This window comes from Cricetulus griseus, chromosome 2 (genome assembly GCF_003668045.3).
Source record: "Cricetulus griseus strain 17A/GY chromosome 2, alternate assembly CriGri-PICRH-1.0, whole genome shotgun sequence".
NCBI lineage: Eukaryota > Metazoa > Chordata > Mammalia > Rodentia > Cricetidae > Cricetulus > Cricetulus griseus.
In genome coordinates this window covers 129000593-129018046 of record NC_048595.1, presented here as the reverse complement: position 1 = coordinate 129018046, position 17454 = coordinate 129000593, and the positions used below count along the sequence as shown (strand labels likewise).

The following is a 17454-nucleotide window of genomic DNA, read 5'->3' as shown; positions in this document are numbered from 1 at the left end:
TGCCCCCCACCAACCTCCATCCCATCCCTCTTCTGCTCCATCAAAAGGGTGAGGCCTTCCATGAGGGATCATCAAGGTTTGTCACATCATTTGGGGCAGGGCCTAGGCTGAGAGAGTATCCCTCTATGGGGAATGGGCTCCCAAAATCCACTCCTACACTAGGGATAAATACCGTTTCACTACCAGAGGCCCCAAGGACTACCCAGGCCTCCTAACTGACACACACATTCAGGGGGCAAGGTTCTGTCCTATGCTGCTTTCCTAGCTGTCATTCTGAGGTCCATGAGCCTCCCCCTTGTTCAGGTCAGCTGTTACTGTGGGTTTCCCCAGCTTGGTCTTCACCGCTTTGCTCATCACTCCTCTCTCTCTGCAACTGGATTCCAGAGTTCTGCTCAGTGCTTAGCTGTGCGTCTCTTCTTCTGCCTCCATCAGCTACTGGATAAAGGCTCTAAGATGTCACATAAGGTGACATCATTATTGGAGAAGGGCATTTAAGGTAGCCTCTCCACTATTGCTTAGATTCTTAGTTGGGATCATCCTTGTAGATCTCTGGACATGTCCCTAGTGCCAGATTTGTCTTTAAATCTATAATGGCTCCCTCTATTAAGGTATCTCTTTTCTTGCTCTACTTTATTCTTCCACCAACTCGATCTTCCTGGTCCCTCATGTCCTCCTCATCCCTCCTCTTCTCCCCTTCTCATTCTCCTCACTCCCTCTCCCCCACTCCCACCTGTGCTCCCAATTGGCTCAAGAGAACTTGTCCCTTTTGCCTTCTGGGAGGGACTATGTATGTCTCTTTTAGGGTTCTCCTTGTTTCCTAGCTTCTCTGGAGGTGTGGGTGGTAGGCTGGTAATCCTTTGCTCTATGTCTAATATCTGTATATGAGTGAGTACATACCATGTTTGTATTTCTGTGACTGGGATTTTCTTTATCCATTCTTCAGTTGAGGGGCATGTGGGTTGCTTCCAGGTTCTGGCTATTACAAATAATGCTGCTTTGAACAGATGTCCTTGGGGTATGAATGTGTATCCTTTGGGTATATGCTTCAGAGTGGAATTACTGTATCTTGAGGTAGACCGATTCCCATTTTCCTGAGGAACTGCCATATTGATTTCTGTACAAGTAACTGTACAAGTTTGCACCCCCACCAGCAGTGGAGGAGTGGTCTCCTTTCTCCACATCCTCTCCAGCATAAACTGTCATTGGTATTTTTGATTTTAGCCATTCTGATAGGTGTAAGATGGTATCTCAGAGTTGTTTTGATTTGCATTTCCCTGATGGCTAAGAATGTTGAGCACTTTCTTAAGTGTCTTTCTCCATTTTAGATTCCTCTATTGAGAATTCTCATTTAGTCTGTACCCCACTTTTTAATTGGATTATTTGGTGTTTTGGTAACTAGCTTCTTGAGTTCTTTGTATATTTTGGAAATCAGCTCTCTTTCAGATGTGGGGTTGGTGAAGGAAATATTTTTAAATAAGGGTCAATTTGTCAAATCCTTTTGATACCATAAACATAGATAGTTATACCCATATGCTTTGCTCATGGGAATGTTGAAGTTGAAATCACATGAAGATACCATAACTAAGAAATGTAAACTTAGTAAATATAATACTTTACCCAACTGTCTTATAGTCTTCCATCTTTAGCATCATATACCTAATATACTTGTGACATTGTACAGATAGTCTATGAATGTGTTCCTTTGGCCTCTATGAAGTTATATAGTTATGTAAAAGTTTATATGTGTGTATAAAGTTCTATAAACATTGTATGTAAAGTTATATTATGTATAAAGTTATGTAAATGTGTACATATAAAGTTATATATGTGTATATATACATAATGTGTGTGCATATATATACAGTTATATTCCATTTTAAAACAGAGATTTTACAACTCATCATGCTTAGTAACATATGTACTCCAGATTTGTGGTAGTTATGTCATGAACATCATGAAATAGTTGGGATTCTATGAAGGGAAATAAGGCTGATTTTGCCCAAGTTGATGAAGAAAATTCAATTCATCCTATTGAGGGTTTAGGATAACAAGTGATTCCAGGGAAGTGAAGAAGCCAGAGCTGTCATAAAAGTTGAGAATAAGGAAGAAAAATTCTCAGGTTGTAAAAGTATATATTGGACTGTTCCCACACTGATGTCTAAAACTTAACATCTGATCTAGCTGCCTGCCCTGCTCCTCAGAAGCCTCTCATGTGTGAGGATGGAGCCACCAAACATCATTGAGTCCAGCCAGAAGCTTCAACTTCTTCTATGTTCCCCCTCTTCTAGTAACTATGCCTGAAGTTCATTCACAGGCCTGTCAGTTTCACTCTCACTACCCAATCACTTCTGTCTCCACACGTCCCATGCTAGTCCAGTGCCTCTGCAATCTTCTACTTAGCGCACCAGAAAACCCACCAGTGATGGGTAAAATCTTTTACCACCAAATCAGTGGTAAAAGAGCAGTGATGACAAAGTGAATGTAACACTTTTGACTTATAATTAGCAAAGAATTATTAATTAATTAAAAGGTTAGTGATAAAGAGGAAGGAGTTCAACAGCACATACTTGTGCTTGGCAGTTGGAGTGGCAAGCACATTTCTGTTTTCTGGTTTGGGTACCCAGGTTGGTCATGAGAGCCTCAATAAGAGCTTAGTTCTCTGCAATATTCGCATCACTTTTATTTATGAAAGTTTCTACAAACATTTGTGATGTTTCTGTGTTTCTCCTGATATTCTAAATCTAAATTATAAATGGCTTTATAAAACTCAGAAATTTAATAGTCTGTATATTACCAAGTTTTATATAATCTTGAGAATATTAGTTCAGGCATCAAATAAAATTGTTGTACTAATAATAGCATATAAATTAATAAAGCATTTCTTCATACAAGATGTTAGACAATCTTCATGCGATTCCACAGAGGTACCTAACTAGGGTACCTCATTTGCTACAAGTCATCTCTGCAGAGTGTTGCTATGTTCAGAGTAGAAATGTTGATCTTCTATAACAGACAAATAATAGAGAGTAATTCAAAGTAATTTAAAAACAAAAGACAGAAAGTGTGGAATTATCCTGACTAATACCATGTTTGAAGATACATGGTATAATGGAAATATGGACCTACAAAGATCAAATGTTAACCATGAGTTTTCTGTTTTTTCATTTGCATATCCAACACACATTTTGATCCAGGTTCTTTGTGTGACAGAGAGTAACCTAGTTTTTTGAGAATACAAAGAAAAAGTGGTAGCATAGGCCTTTAATCCAAGCACTTGGAAAGCAGAGGCAGGTGGATCTCTGTGAGTTCCAGGCCAACCTGGTCTACAGAGTGAGTTCCAGGACAACCTCCAAAGCTGCAGAGAACCCTGTCTTGAAAAACAAAAACCAAAACAAACAAACAAAAGAACAAAAAGGATATATAAACTTTAGGATACCCTTATTAGACTGTGATGTTGGAGAATTAATCTCTCTGAGTTTATTTCCTTGCTTTTTAGGTAGAAATCATAAGACTTAATTTGTGGGGTAATTGGAAAGAATAAGAAAGGTAAATCACCATGGTTGGTGTTTAATATTGTGAATAATCAAAACACATTGGCTTCCTTCATTAATTCCCTGCAGGTCCTAAAGATACGATTCAGCAGTTGTAGATTCACCATGAGAAGTAGACTAGACCAATACTGAGCCCCTGGTAGACTTCATAGTCATAGGGCTCACTATGTATTTGTGAAATGAAAGGGATGCCCCCTTAATTTTGTACATGGATTTGAGAAAATTTAGATAATCAATAAACCTTTAGTGGTGTGAGAAATGGATAACTGCTGGATGATGGTGCCCTGTGGGAACTAAGTGTCTTATTGTGAGTGAGTCATAAGCATGTGGAAGACTGAATAACAATGTCTTCAATAACGCAAAAGATCCAGAAGCCAAGTGACTAATAAGCCTCGGGTTATAAAATTTCAGAGAAGAAAGGTCCCCAAGTATAGAGTGGCCTAGGAGGGCTTATGTAATAATTGTTCTGCACTAATTCTCCGAGGAAGGGTAAAGGTTCAGAAAACCGAAGAAGAAGAAGAATGGATATTCAATTAGGACGAATTCAGTTTAAATTTTTAAAAAATTTGAATATTTTAACTAAAGTTGGGAAATTGCCAGTTTTTAACATTGAGACACCCAGGAACTAGTATAGCTTCAGGCTCTGCCATATCCAAGTGTTCAGAAACTATTCTGTCTCTCTTTATCTCTTCTTCCCAGTTGCGGTTTTCCTCTGACTAGTCTTCTGGTAGGAAGGCTTTCTTAGCAGCAGTGGCAAGCAAGCTCCTGAACTGTGTGCCACCAGTTAAGTAAGACAGAAAGGAGAAGACTTTGTCCTATGATGACATTGTAAAAATCTGGACATTTTCTCTGATTGGCCAACCAGTCACATGTCCACATGTGACACCACCACACATAAACATCACACACCCCACACACAAATATCACACATACTTGACACACCACACACACAACACAACACACATCATACATGCATATCACATACACACCACACACACACACACCCTCCACACACACACATCTCTCTCTCTCTCTCTCTCTCTCTCTCTCTCTCTCTCTCTCTCTCTCTCTCTCTCTCTCAAGCGCGCGCACACACACACACACACACACACACACACACACACACACACACACACACACCACATATACATCACATACTCACAGCCCCCCACACACCATACACTCACACTCGCACATAACGAGGCAGGTTGTATAAAGCTTCATTCTAGTGAGAGAGTCCTAGTGATCTCCCATGTGAAAATCACTGTCTTGGCCAAAGAAGGGAGGATGGCTTCTGATAAAAAAAATGACAGTTTTTCTTCTCTTAAAGAAAAGACAGAACTGAGTAACTATGGATGAAGATGAGGTGGGTGTTGGAGGTAGGCAAGCTGTGGACTGAACTGTGGACTGAACCCTCCTGTTTTATGTCTGTATGAAAATATTTTTCACTTGTGAGTAAAATTTGCCTATAAATGGAGTATACTTTACGCTGTTAATTTTGAGTCTATGTCCTCTACAAATAATTAAATGTTCCTCTAACAAATGCTTTACTTGTCATTGTCTGAAAGCCTCAGTAACTGGGGTTGTATTTGGTTTCTTCTAATGTCACATAAAACATTATTGTTAGTTCTCAATAGAAGTGACATTAAATGTCTTCTTATTTTTCCAGTAATTTACACTCATTCTCTCAGTTTAGTTTTTAATATTCCCAGCACAATTGCAAAATAATTAAAGTATTCTTATGTAACAGATACATTTCCTGGTAAGTGTCTAAATATTTGTTAGCTTTTCTCATTTGCTTTTCGTTGCTATGATAAACACCAAGAGCAACTTGGGAAGGAAAGGGTTTATTTTATCTCACACTTTCAGGTTGTAGTCAGGGAAGTCAGATAGGAACTGGAGCAGGATCAGAGGCAAGGACCATGGAGGAATATTTGCTTACTTCCTCTTTTGGTCTCTGCTAGATTTCTTATATAGCCCATGCCTACCTGCTTATGGGTGACACCATCCTCATTGGGCTGGGCCCTCCCACATCAATCAAGAAAATTCCCCACAGACATGCCCACTGGCTAATTTGATGAGGCAACCCTTAATTAAACACTTTTCAGCTGACTCTAACCGTGTGAAGGTGACAGCCACTTAAAATTAACTAGGACAGGACATCTTGAACACATAAGGACCCACGTTTAATCCTCAGAACCCATGTAAAAAAGATCTGGGCATGGAGATTTATGCTTATAATTCCACCAGTGGGAGGCAGAGAAAGGTATAGTTTCTTGGGTCTCAAGAACCACAGAGCCTAGCCTATTTGTTGAGTTTCACACCAGGGAGACATGTCATATCAAGTATGTCATACCATGTCATATAAGTAAGGTTAATATTGGAGACATGATGTCCAACATACTTGACCCCCCTCCCCCTCCATGCAATTCTTTACATCGTAGCTGGAAAACATGTTTTAAAAATTCACGATACCAATACTATGTAGAAAGTTCCCATGTACTCAACACCTAACTTCTCATACTACTACTAACTTACATTACTATGACATATCTGTTATAACTAATGAACCAGAGTTAATACATTTTTAGCTAGAGACCATGCTTCATTCTGACTTCTTTAGTTTCTTCCCATCCCATCCCAGGAAGTTAGCCTGATGGGGGAGTGACCTTTTGTATGCTGTGAACATATGTTTCTCTTATTGTTTTAATAAAATGCTGATTGGCCAGTAGTCAGACAGGAAGTATAGGTGAAGCTACCAGACTAGGAGAAATCCGAGAAGAGGAAGGCAGAGAGAAGCCACTGGAGAGACACCATGTAGCTACTGGGACGATAGGATGCTTACTTTACTATATGGTAAAGTAAGGCCATATAGAAATACATAGATTAATAGCTATGGATTAACAATTAGGAGAGAGCTAGCCAGTAAGAAACTGAGCCATTGACCAAAGAATTTATCATTAATATAAGCCTTTGTGTGTTTATTTGGGGCTAAATGGCTTTGGGACCAGATGGAATAGAAACTCTGTCTTCAGTAGCCTATTCCATTCAGGTACCCTTAAGCTTCTCTTAGCTGGAAGTTTATCCGACTTTCCTTGATAGTGGTAATCTTAATAGTTTATGGAATACTCAGTCTGATGTTTTGGAAGAAGCCCTCCCTTGGGATTTGACCATGACTGGATGAGTGTTTGTTAGGGGTAAGAGGGTCCACAGGGCACAGTACCATCATGTCATTTCAAGACGTTACCTTATGCTTTGGATTATGATCCAAAGATACTGAATTTATTTCACTGTTATTCTATTGAAATTACTTCTGCTTTATTCACTGGATCCTTTGTGCTGTATTTTTTGTAGTTGTTCTTTCTCATCTTTTATGCACTTTGTAGTTTTAATCAGTATTTTGTATAATTTTATGAATTTCTATTTTATCTCGTCCTTTAACAAATCTATTGTATTGTATTTCTTTTCTCACAATTTTATTGAGATCATAAATATTTTAAACTAATGTAAGTTTACAATATGCATTTTTGTTTATTTTTGACTCTTAAGACACTTACATATAATGTGTTTTGACTAACTCCACTCTATATCCCACCCACTGTTCCCTCCCTTCTGACGCCTACTATTTTTTCTCCCCTCCTCTCTTATTCTTTGGGTGGTCATACTTTTTTGGTTTTGTTTTTTGTTTTTTGAGACAGGGTTTCTCTGTTTAGCTTTGGAGACCAGGCTGGCCTCGAACTCACAGAGATCTGCCTAACTCTGCCTCCCGAGTGCTGGCATAAAGGCATGTACCACCACCACCCAGCTGGTCTTACATTTTTAAGCAACGCATCCACTATACCCCCTCATAGGTAACACGGGTGTCTTTTAACCAGCATGTCCAATTCTTCCTGATGCTCCTTATGAAACTGATGCAATTCATTTCACTTATCAATCTGCTGTGGTCATGGACATGCTTTAGGTATCATGCTTCATGCGGTCATCCCTGAGCATCATTCAGAACAAGAAGTATAAGACATTGTGTTTCACTCCCATTGTTTCTTTCTCTGACCCTGCTTTCCGTGGATCCAAGTTTATTACTAATCTTTCTTTCCTTCTCTCTAAAGAACATATCTGGCAGGGCAGTTCCAGTGGCAATGAATTTGCTTTTTTAATTTAATTTAATTTAATTTAATTTATTTTTTTGCTTATGAAAAATCTTGATTTCACTTTCACTGTTGAAGCATAGTGCACTGAATATAAAATCCTATGTCATGGTGTTTTCCTTAAACACTTTAAATATTTCCATACATACTATTTTACTACTTCTCTGGTTTCTAGTAAGTCCATTATTCTGTATTCTCACCCATGGTTTTCAATTAATGTTTATCTTGCTGCTTTCTCCAAGATAAACTTCCTCCTTGTCCTTGGCATTCTTCAGTTTCAGTCTGATATGCTTCCATATGAATTGCATGTGAGATGGATATTCTCTGATCTTCTCGGAGACCCTGCAAAGCATAATCAGTCCTTTTGGTGTGACTCAGCAGTTCTCTCCAGATGTTCACTTTGTACCACAGATTCTACTGTTGTTGTTGATGGGTGATCATGTTTTGTTGTTTTGATTTGGATAAACTACAATATTTAAAGCTTTCAAAACTGTTCAACTCACACACGAATGGAAATCTTTAAAAAATTACAGAACTGTTTCCAGTGATCAGAAAAGTAGATTTAAATTTCCAGGGAGGAAGTACAAGGCAGAGCTCAGGTTCCATTTGTTGGTGTGTTTGTGGCTGTGACCTGGAGGAGACATTGAACAACTATGTGAAGAACTAGCTGGCTTTCCTACTTTCTTTCTCTCTTTGTCCTCTTCTCCCCAGCCTCCATCCTTATTTTTTTATGTTTGGAAAAAAAGCAGCAGTTTTGGTTATTTAGGAAAATAAATTAAGATGTCATTACATAGCCATTTGCAAGTGTTTCCATCTCTGGCATGTGGGGGGAGAGTAATCATGGAATGCCTACCCCTTATATTGTTTTTTACATTTTGAAACATTTCACAATTCAAAATTTATCCATCTTACCCTTAAACATAATTGTAAACTTCTGCACAGAATTCCATGCTACAAGCAATTTTCCTCCTCAAAATCTGATAGCATTTTGCCATTGTCTCTTTGATCCAGATGTTGCTGTTAGTTTGAATTGATTTAGATTATTCTACTTAGTGTATATTATCTCCCGAACCCCTAGAAAACTTTAAAGTCTTCCAGTAAGTACTTTTTGAAGAAAAACAAAAAATAAGAATTAAAAATCACATGAATGGTCTCTGTTTATTGTGCTATGTTAAATTTGCCTCTTCCATTACTGAGGGCTAGTGTGTGCTAGGTTCTGCATGAAGAATTCTCTCCTGGCCTCACATTAATCCTCACAATGGTCCAGCATTTCTGAAACTTGGAACTGAAAATATCTTCCTTCTGAAGTCTGTTCTGGACTCTTGGATTTTCCACTGCTGTCCTTCCTGGGGTGACAGACTCAGTTCTGGAACCCCAATTATTTTGTGTTGGTAATTCCTAAACACACATCTGAAGCTTCTATCTCCATTTGCCTTCCTGGAACCACATGAACCTTTTACTGATGCGTCTACTCCATCCATGGGTAACTTAATGGCAGAAAACAACTTTTGGAGTCTCCTATTGTTTTTGTCCAGTGTCTACCTTTGTCTATCATTTAATGACTGGCAATGTGACATCCATCTCTTTCTATGTTCTGCAAATCACCTATAACCACTGAGTTATTTCTTTTCTCACCTTAAGTGTTCTGTAGTACATGTTCTCAGTCTTTCCCAAACAGATTACAAAAAAAAAAAAAACCTGTGCTTCTGTGTTTTCACTGTCATCACCAAAGTCTTGTCATCTTTGATTTTTTTTGTCCTGGCATTGTGCAACATCCTAACAGGTCTTCACACCTGTGGTGCACCTTTTAGCTCCATTCCCTTTACTGCAAATGTATCTGGCTTTCTAAAATATGGCAGACTCTCAAATGCTCTTGGCATGAATGCAAATCCATTTGCCATGATCTTTATGGCATTTTCTATTTTCCCCTCTCTGTATCTAACTCTGTGTTCTCCTTCCCTTCAGACAGATACTCTGAGCATTCTGGTTTCTCTTTGTAGGTTCCTTGGCTCTTCATCAGAGTAGTTCCCTTTCTAAATGCTTCACATCCTTCTTCCTCCCTGGGATTGTCCTTGTCATAAGATGGCTGCTATTCATTTGTTATACCTCTTGTCATAGGATCCATAAGGGCTTGTCTATATTCTTAGCACAAAACACTGTGTCTGTCACAAAGTAGGATCTTGATAAATAGTGGATCAAGTGGAATGAATGAAGGTGCTCTGCTAATAAGTAGCAATTCAAGTTTAAAACTCAAGATAACCTTTAAGACTGTTCTCTCTCAATGCAGTAATTTACCAAGACAAGAATAGTATTAATTGATGAATTAAAAGCTATGGGCAAGAGTAAATGTTCCCAATGTTAAAACCTTAGAAATGCAAGTGAAATATAAGGTTAACTGTAATATCCCCTCAGGTTTCTCAATATTTTTAAAAAAATCTTCAAAATAAAGACTAAACAGTGACTATTCATATACCATAATGTTTTCTGTAAAATAAATAAAAATGTGAACTTGGGGTATTTCTTTCATAATAGAAATAAAGAGATACAAGAATTTTTTCCTATAGATTTTTTTCCTAAGAAATCATAGACACAATTTCTTATTTTTTATAATTGTAACTAGACCAATTTTGAATTAGAAACAAGATTCTTTTACATGTCAATCCCAGTTCCCGCTCCCTCCCCTCCTTCCTGCCCTCCCCCATCCCAACCCCTTTCTGCTCCCCAGGGACGGTGAGGCCTTCCATGAGGGATCTTCAAAGTCTGTTGTATCATTTAGAGCAGGGACTAAACCCTGCCCCATTTTTCTAGGCTGAGAGAGTATCCCTCTATGTGGAGTGGGCTCCCAAACTCCATTTGTGTACTAGGGATAAATATTGATCCCCTATCAGAGGCCCTGTAGATTGCCCAGACCTTCAAACTGACATCCTGGTTCAGGGGGTCTGGGACAGTCCTATGCTGGTTTCCCAGCTATCAGTCTGGGGTCCATGAGCAACCCCTAGTTCAGGTCAGCTGTTTCTGTGGGTTTCTCCAGCCTGGTCTTGACTCCTTTGCTTATCACTCCTCCCTCTCTGCAACTGGATTCCAGAGTTCAGCTCAGTGTTTAGCTATGGGTGTCTGCTTCTGCTTTCCTCAGCTACTGGATGAAGGCTCTAGGATGGCACTTAAGGTAGTCATCAATCTCATTATCAGAGAAGGGCATTTAAGGTAGCCTCTCTCTCCACTATTGCTTAGATTGTTGGTTGGGGTCAGACTTGTAGATCTCTGGACATTTCCCTAGTGCCAGATTTCTCTTTAAACCTATAATGGCTCCCTCTATTATGTTATCTCTTTTCTTGCTCTCCTCTATTCTTCCCCTGACTAAATCTTCCTGCTTTCTCATGTCCTCTTCTCCCCTTCTCTTTCTTCTATATCCCTCTCTTTTTCCTCCATGCTCCCAATTAGCTCAGGAGATCTTGTCCCTTTCTCCTTCTCCAGGGGACCATGTATGTTTCACTTATATCAACACAATTTTTTTAATTAAACAAAGTATTTTAAATAGAAAACAAAGAATGGGGAATTCACAGTATATACATTTTAAACTGCTTTGCTTCTTTAGATATGTGAATATAATATTTACTTAGTGATACAAAACTATGTTTAAATGCAATGATATGTAAAAGTAGGAACACTTTTAAAAGTCTGTGTTCTTAGCAACAACACTCTACTGCCTTCCACTCAAAAGAGTTACTGCAATTTGGACTACAAGGCCAAAATAATATAAACTAAGGCAGAATTCTCCCTCTATACAAGGGTTTTACAGGGAGTAGGGGAAGGGGATGAGGGAGCTGAGAGGATGAGGGAGAGGAGTGTTAACAAAAATCAGGGGTGGGAATGATGGGCCCAGTATATGAAAGGAGATATTTCTAAGTAAAGCTGTTTCAAGAAACAAGATACTAAACAAGAACCCCAGTGCCAGATGTAGGAATCCTCCATAGGAGTTTGTTGGTCAGGATAGCCCCCAGAGCCCTCAAAATACAAGCTTTTGCTTTTTTGGCATGGCTGTCTACTATAACTCTATTGTTGAAGATATCACATGTCATGGATGCAAGGAATTGAGGAAATTATCCAGAATTGAGGTACTAGCTAACTTCCAAAGTATCAGAAAGTACTATGTAGGCTTCTAGTATTACCCAGGAAAAAACTCTATAAACTGCAACACAAATCTACTGGGCAAAAATGTACCTACTTGTACAGTGATGGCAGACCATTGTAGGGGTAACCAGCTACTCTTGACTTAGATACAAGCCTTGCTCCACAGAAGAATCCTATGCCGGGTGCCGTAAGCTAGGCTTAAAAAATCTATGTGTTACACACTCCTACACCCATAGATAAATGCATCAGTCAACCCTCATTAGAGAAGCTTCTTCTTGCAGTAGATAGGAATTAACATGGAGACCCACAACCGGAAAATGTGCAGAGAGTAAGGGACTTTGGAACTACCAGTTCTAAAGAACATGGCTTCATCAACTTCCCACTCTTGCCCTCATGGCTCAGGGAGCTATGAGGAAGAGGTGACAAGGCCTGTGATAATCAGAGGTTATGGGTGACTCCAATGAAACAGTGTATACCAGAAACAACGAAACTGTACATATGAACTCACGGACATTACACAGGCACAAGACAGATGGGTCATAGCACTGAGGGGGAAATGGACTTAGGGTGTGACCCCTAACCCAGAAGCTATTTGCAAACAATACCCATTGACAAAGGGAAAATCAGTTTTGTCCTATGGATAACACACACATGTGTGCCACCACCCACCACCACCAACAACAACAACAAAATACCCAAGAAACAACAACAAAACCCTCTACATTTTTTGAGGAGTTTTTGTTTTATTTTGTTTTGATATTTTGTTTTATTTTCATTTTTCTGTGTGGGTAGGGGTAAAGAGGTTCTATGAAGAGTTGGGGGAGGAGAAAGTATGATCAAAATATATTGCATAAGAAACTTTAATAAGTAAAGACATCCTTAGAGTTTCCTAGAACATATGAAGGAAATTACTGTTGATTGTTAGCTAAGTAGACAAAATGTCAATGTACCTTTTAAATATCTGTTTATACTCTTACACTAAGGCTATTCACAACCCTAATAAGAGAAGCATATTTGCAGTGAATGCATAGACTCATGGCCAGCCAAGATGCTGAGAATAGAAAGAGGGCTTGGCCCTAAGCAAGTCATTTATCCTAATCCTTGTGAGCCTCAGGGAACAATGCAGAAGATGGGGATGAAAGGCGTGTAAGAGCTGAAAGCTAGGGAAGGGCAAGCATAATTCCATCCTCTAGACACAGTATTCACAATGTGTTCATAACTCCAAGCAGTTGATATTACATGCACAAGACAATGCTCAACTGTCAGTCATGGACTGGGGAGGGGTTTCAGGGGTTGTATTACTTACTGCTGAATTGTGAGCCGCTGACAGCCTGCCTTCAGTTGAGTAACCACTGGTGTACTCACCACACTCAGTTGGATAGTTCCAATCCCAAAGTTACACAGAAAGCCCTGGCAAAAACCCAGAGGAACACAAACAAATGCGAAGACATAAACATGGGAAAGAAATTACCCAGAAGGAGTTTTGCAGGGAAGAGAGAATGATGGGAAACAGTAGGAGTGAGAACAATCAGAATTCATTATATACATGTGTGAAGATGCCAAAGAACAAATTCAATTAAAAAATAAAATGTGGGTGGGAGTGGCACATGCCTCTTATCCCAGCACTCAGCAGGCAGAGGTAGAGTCAGGCGGATCTCTGTGAGTTCAAGGCCAGCCTGATCTACAAAGCTACACAGAGAAACCCTGTCTCGAAACCGTCCCCCAAAAATAAAAGAATAAAAATGCATGAAGCTTAGAATGTCAAAATGTTCAGGACAAACTGAGATAAAGACCACAATTTTGAAAGAAAAGTTAAAAAGCCTGTGTACATTGGGGATAAAAGTGAAGCTTTGTCATTGAAGGAAGGTGGGTCTCAGAAGGCATGCCTGTTATGTGAGCCAAACCAATTTAAGCCAAGTTCTTAATGTTTTGTTCCATTTCAAAAGAATATTTCAGTAAGAATACTGAAGTTGAAATAAAATATATTAATCAAAATATAATTGTCATATTAATACTGAATCGCAGAAGGGGATTTTTCACCCTTTCTATTTAGCTTTTGTTTAACATTTTAGTACTAGTCCAGAACTAGTTGAAAGAAATTCTTTGCAATTGATTGTTTTGCAATGTGGCAGCCTGTCATGAAGACTTTCAAGAATCCTGCATGTGATAAAAACAGCTTTCAGCAAGTACTTTCCACTCTTCAAACCATTTGCCAATAGATTTTTTGTCTTTTTCTTTCTTTTGGTCTTTTTTTTTTTAAATCAGGGTACTTGCTGGCCAAAGCCTTTATTTTATATAATGTGCATTACTACTTGAAATCGTTTCCCTTAGTTGTAATGAAGCATACCTCAGAGGCCTGCCCCACCCATCGGAAGCACAGGAAACCAGTTCCAAGGCCTGGTTCAACTCACCTGAGAATATTAATGGTTCACCATAGGAAACATCCCATAATCAGTTTGTAAGGTTGTGTTTACTGCACAGCACAGTGGCAATGAAGAAAGTAGTATGTTCATTTATAGTTCCTCCTCTTTAATTAATCTGTTTGTTAGTTTGCTTGGTTATAGGCAGGGCCTTACGTTGTAGCTATAGAATCCAGGTTTTTCTGCCCTAACCTCCTGAGTGCTGGCCTTGCAGTGTACACCACTACAGCTGACGCTAGACCTAGTTTATGAACAATTTCTCCATCTAGTGGCTTATTTATTTCCTTATCAAAATGAGAAGTTTCACACTGAGCTCTATAATAGGCTCTATGGGGCTGAATTCCCATAACTCACTGAAAACCAAGCATGGATTAGACAATAGAGAAGCTAGTACATTGGCCTTCTCACTGCAGCTACTCTGGGATTGCCTGGCTGAGAGTGACTGGCCCAGGAGGTCACTCAGGTCAAGGAATCTCTGCAAACTTGATCCAGGTCTAGATTTTTTAATAACTCAGATACGTCATCTCTCTGCTAACTGTTAGCAAGAGTGAAGTGGATAAATAAAAAAGCAAAATGAAATGAAAATGAAAATCTCTGTATTTCACAAACCAGGATCTTTAAAAATACCCCAGACTTTAAGTCTTTACTGAAGAATTGAGTAATTCAGGCCTGATGTGTCTTTTAGAGTAAGACCTCCTGGGTGTAATGCAAGGAGAAGCTATTGAGGCTGTTAAAAACCATCCATCTTGCCGGTCCATGGTCTGGGCTCTTGTACAATTCTGATGCTTGGGTAGCACCCAGGAACCAGCATTTAGACAGTACTTCTGGCTTTCTGGGACCATCTGTTGGAAAAGTACTCTAAATAATCTTGATCAAATAGTCCTATTAAATCAGACTTTTTACTCAATGATAGTACTCTATGTTGTTTCTTCCAGTATTGCTGGTTGATCTATTTGAGGAGTTTTTCGATCCTGGGCAACTTCTTTCTCTGATCTTAGTTGCTGTGTTATAAATGCAAAGGCTTATTCCATCACTTAGAGTCATTTAGCAGTTTCTCTGAAAAGTCTGACAAATGACTGAATAGAAAATGATGCTCCCTCTCCCTTGATGCCTTCAGATTTGTTGTTACTGTACCCTGCATAGATATTTTGCATGTTGATATGTGTATTTTTCCATCTATGCTTATCCAGAGCTTTTATTCAAAGTCAAGTATAAATGATACTAACCCTGCTCTTGGAAGTGAAAAGAGTCTATCACCCAAATTCCCACATATTTAAAATGCATCTCTCTCTTACTGAATTTACTGCTACCAGCTGTGCAAAAATACTTATGCTTATGCCTGTACATTTTACCTTTTATTAGACTCTGATTGTGTTTTGCTGTTGTGTCTCATATACGAAAAATGTGTTTGGCTTTAAAAGCACTCACTAGTTTAATGGGAACAACAATAAACACAGTTTGTTGCATTATAGTAACTCATATCCTTGTGTATATATTAATTCACAGCATATTTGTTAGGCATCTAGTACTTGTCCTGTGGTCTGCTAGATTCTGTGTAGGCTTGGTGTCATGAAAGTGAAATGTCTGCTTGGCCCTTCATTTTGCTGTACAGATTATTTTCTATAGCTAGGTAAATGTTTCCTTAAATGTTAAATTTTTGTGGTGGCAATAAACCAACCAAAAAGACTCAAAACCAGGAAGATATACATCAGTGCATTTATTGGTGTTCTTTATCCAGTGAAGAAATATTATGTTTTTCTTTTTAATGCTTCAAACTTTTCTGCCTTTTTCTTTCTTTCTTTCTTTCTTTCTTTCTTTCTTTCCTTCCTTCCTTCCTTCCATCCTTCCTTCCTTCCTTCCTTTCTCTCTTTCTTTCTTAATGTCTATGTGTCATGCATAAATAAACAAGCACAGACACTAGGACTAAGTTTTGAAAACCAAGAGTAGACCAGCACATGGGTTGAAGTGATTTGCTTCTCTTCTGTTTCAGATGATGGGAAATTGTCCTTTGAGGAATTTAAAGCATATTTTGCAGATGGAGTTCTCAGTGGAGAAGAACTACATGAGCTCTTCCACACCATTGACACTCACAATACCAAGTAAGGAATATTTCTTACCAGTGGACTCTGTAAATGAGGTGGAGAAGAGTGTGAATGAGTCACTCAAAGACATGTAGAGGGTACATTCTGTAAAGGTTAATTCTGAAATATCCTTTACTAAAAATGCAAATGATCTAAAAATTCAATATCTTTCAAATAAAACTTCTATATTAGTTTTATGTTGTACCCTCTTCATAGAATATAAAAACAAAGGATACATGATAAATAGACCATCATTAATAAATAAGTAAAATCTTGTTGTCCATCTTTGGCATAATCTAAAATTTCTTTGTTTGAAAATTGCCCATCTGGGTATTATATTGGTATGTTGAGAAGAAATTATTGAAGTTATAAACTGAAAATCATTGCTACTTGAGAGCTACAGGTAATGTAAGGCACAGTATAGCTCTGTAAAGTTGATATATAGGGTGCTCCATTAACATCATTTATTTGGCATATGGGCCTCTCTTTTGGAGTAGGAACATTCTGTTCATATTTCCCCATGCTGAAAATATAAGGTAATGATAAGGTAATGAGGACTTTAGGATGTAGATCAACAGAAATATACTGCTTGTTTAAGGTTTCTGAACCAAATCATATTATTTTTCACAGTAACAATTATAGAAGTCTAATACAAAAGATCATGGATTCACACATGCCTGGAGACCTGCCACGATGCCTGCTGCCTGAACAATCACATTTTGCTTTAGGCAAAGCACTGACATGGTTCCAGGCAGTAAGCCAGTCTGCTAAGACAATGCTCTGCAGCTCTGTCTATGAACAAACATTTTCTTGAGGCAAACTATTTAAAAATTTAAAAGATTAAATTCACTTTACTCCAGTGGTTGAATATTTTTAAAACAATCAGTTAGTAAGTTTCTACAATTCAACAAGACTTTTAAGTTGCCTTGGCAATGCCTTCAGTATTTTGTTGTCAGAAATAGTATTAGACTCGGTAACTGATAATTTCATTATATTATCAAAAATTCTGTGTTTGATGTATTCATAGTACACTTGGGAATTGCAAAGAATGGATAGGTCAGTGTTTCTCAAGAACTGGAATATGATAAGAAAATAGAAACTGATTAGGTAAAGAAATGCAGGTAAG

The 17454-nt window shown here is 38.5% G+C and overlaps 1 protein-coding gene across 1 annotated transcript in view; it reads left to right on the top strand.

Moving 5' to 3' along the window:
* LOC100751097 (N-terminal EF-hand calcium-binding protein 1) overlaps positions 1–17454 on the top strand; it is a 154606-nt gene that overhangs the window by 17405 nt on the left and 119747 nt on the right. The window contains exon 3 of the mRNA XM_027403556.2: positions 16238–16346. Within this exon, the coding sequence (XP_027259357.1) occupies positions 16238–16346 (109 nt within the window). The remainder of the gene's footprint in view (positions 1–16237; positions 16347–17454) is intronic.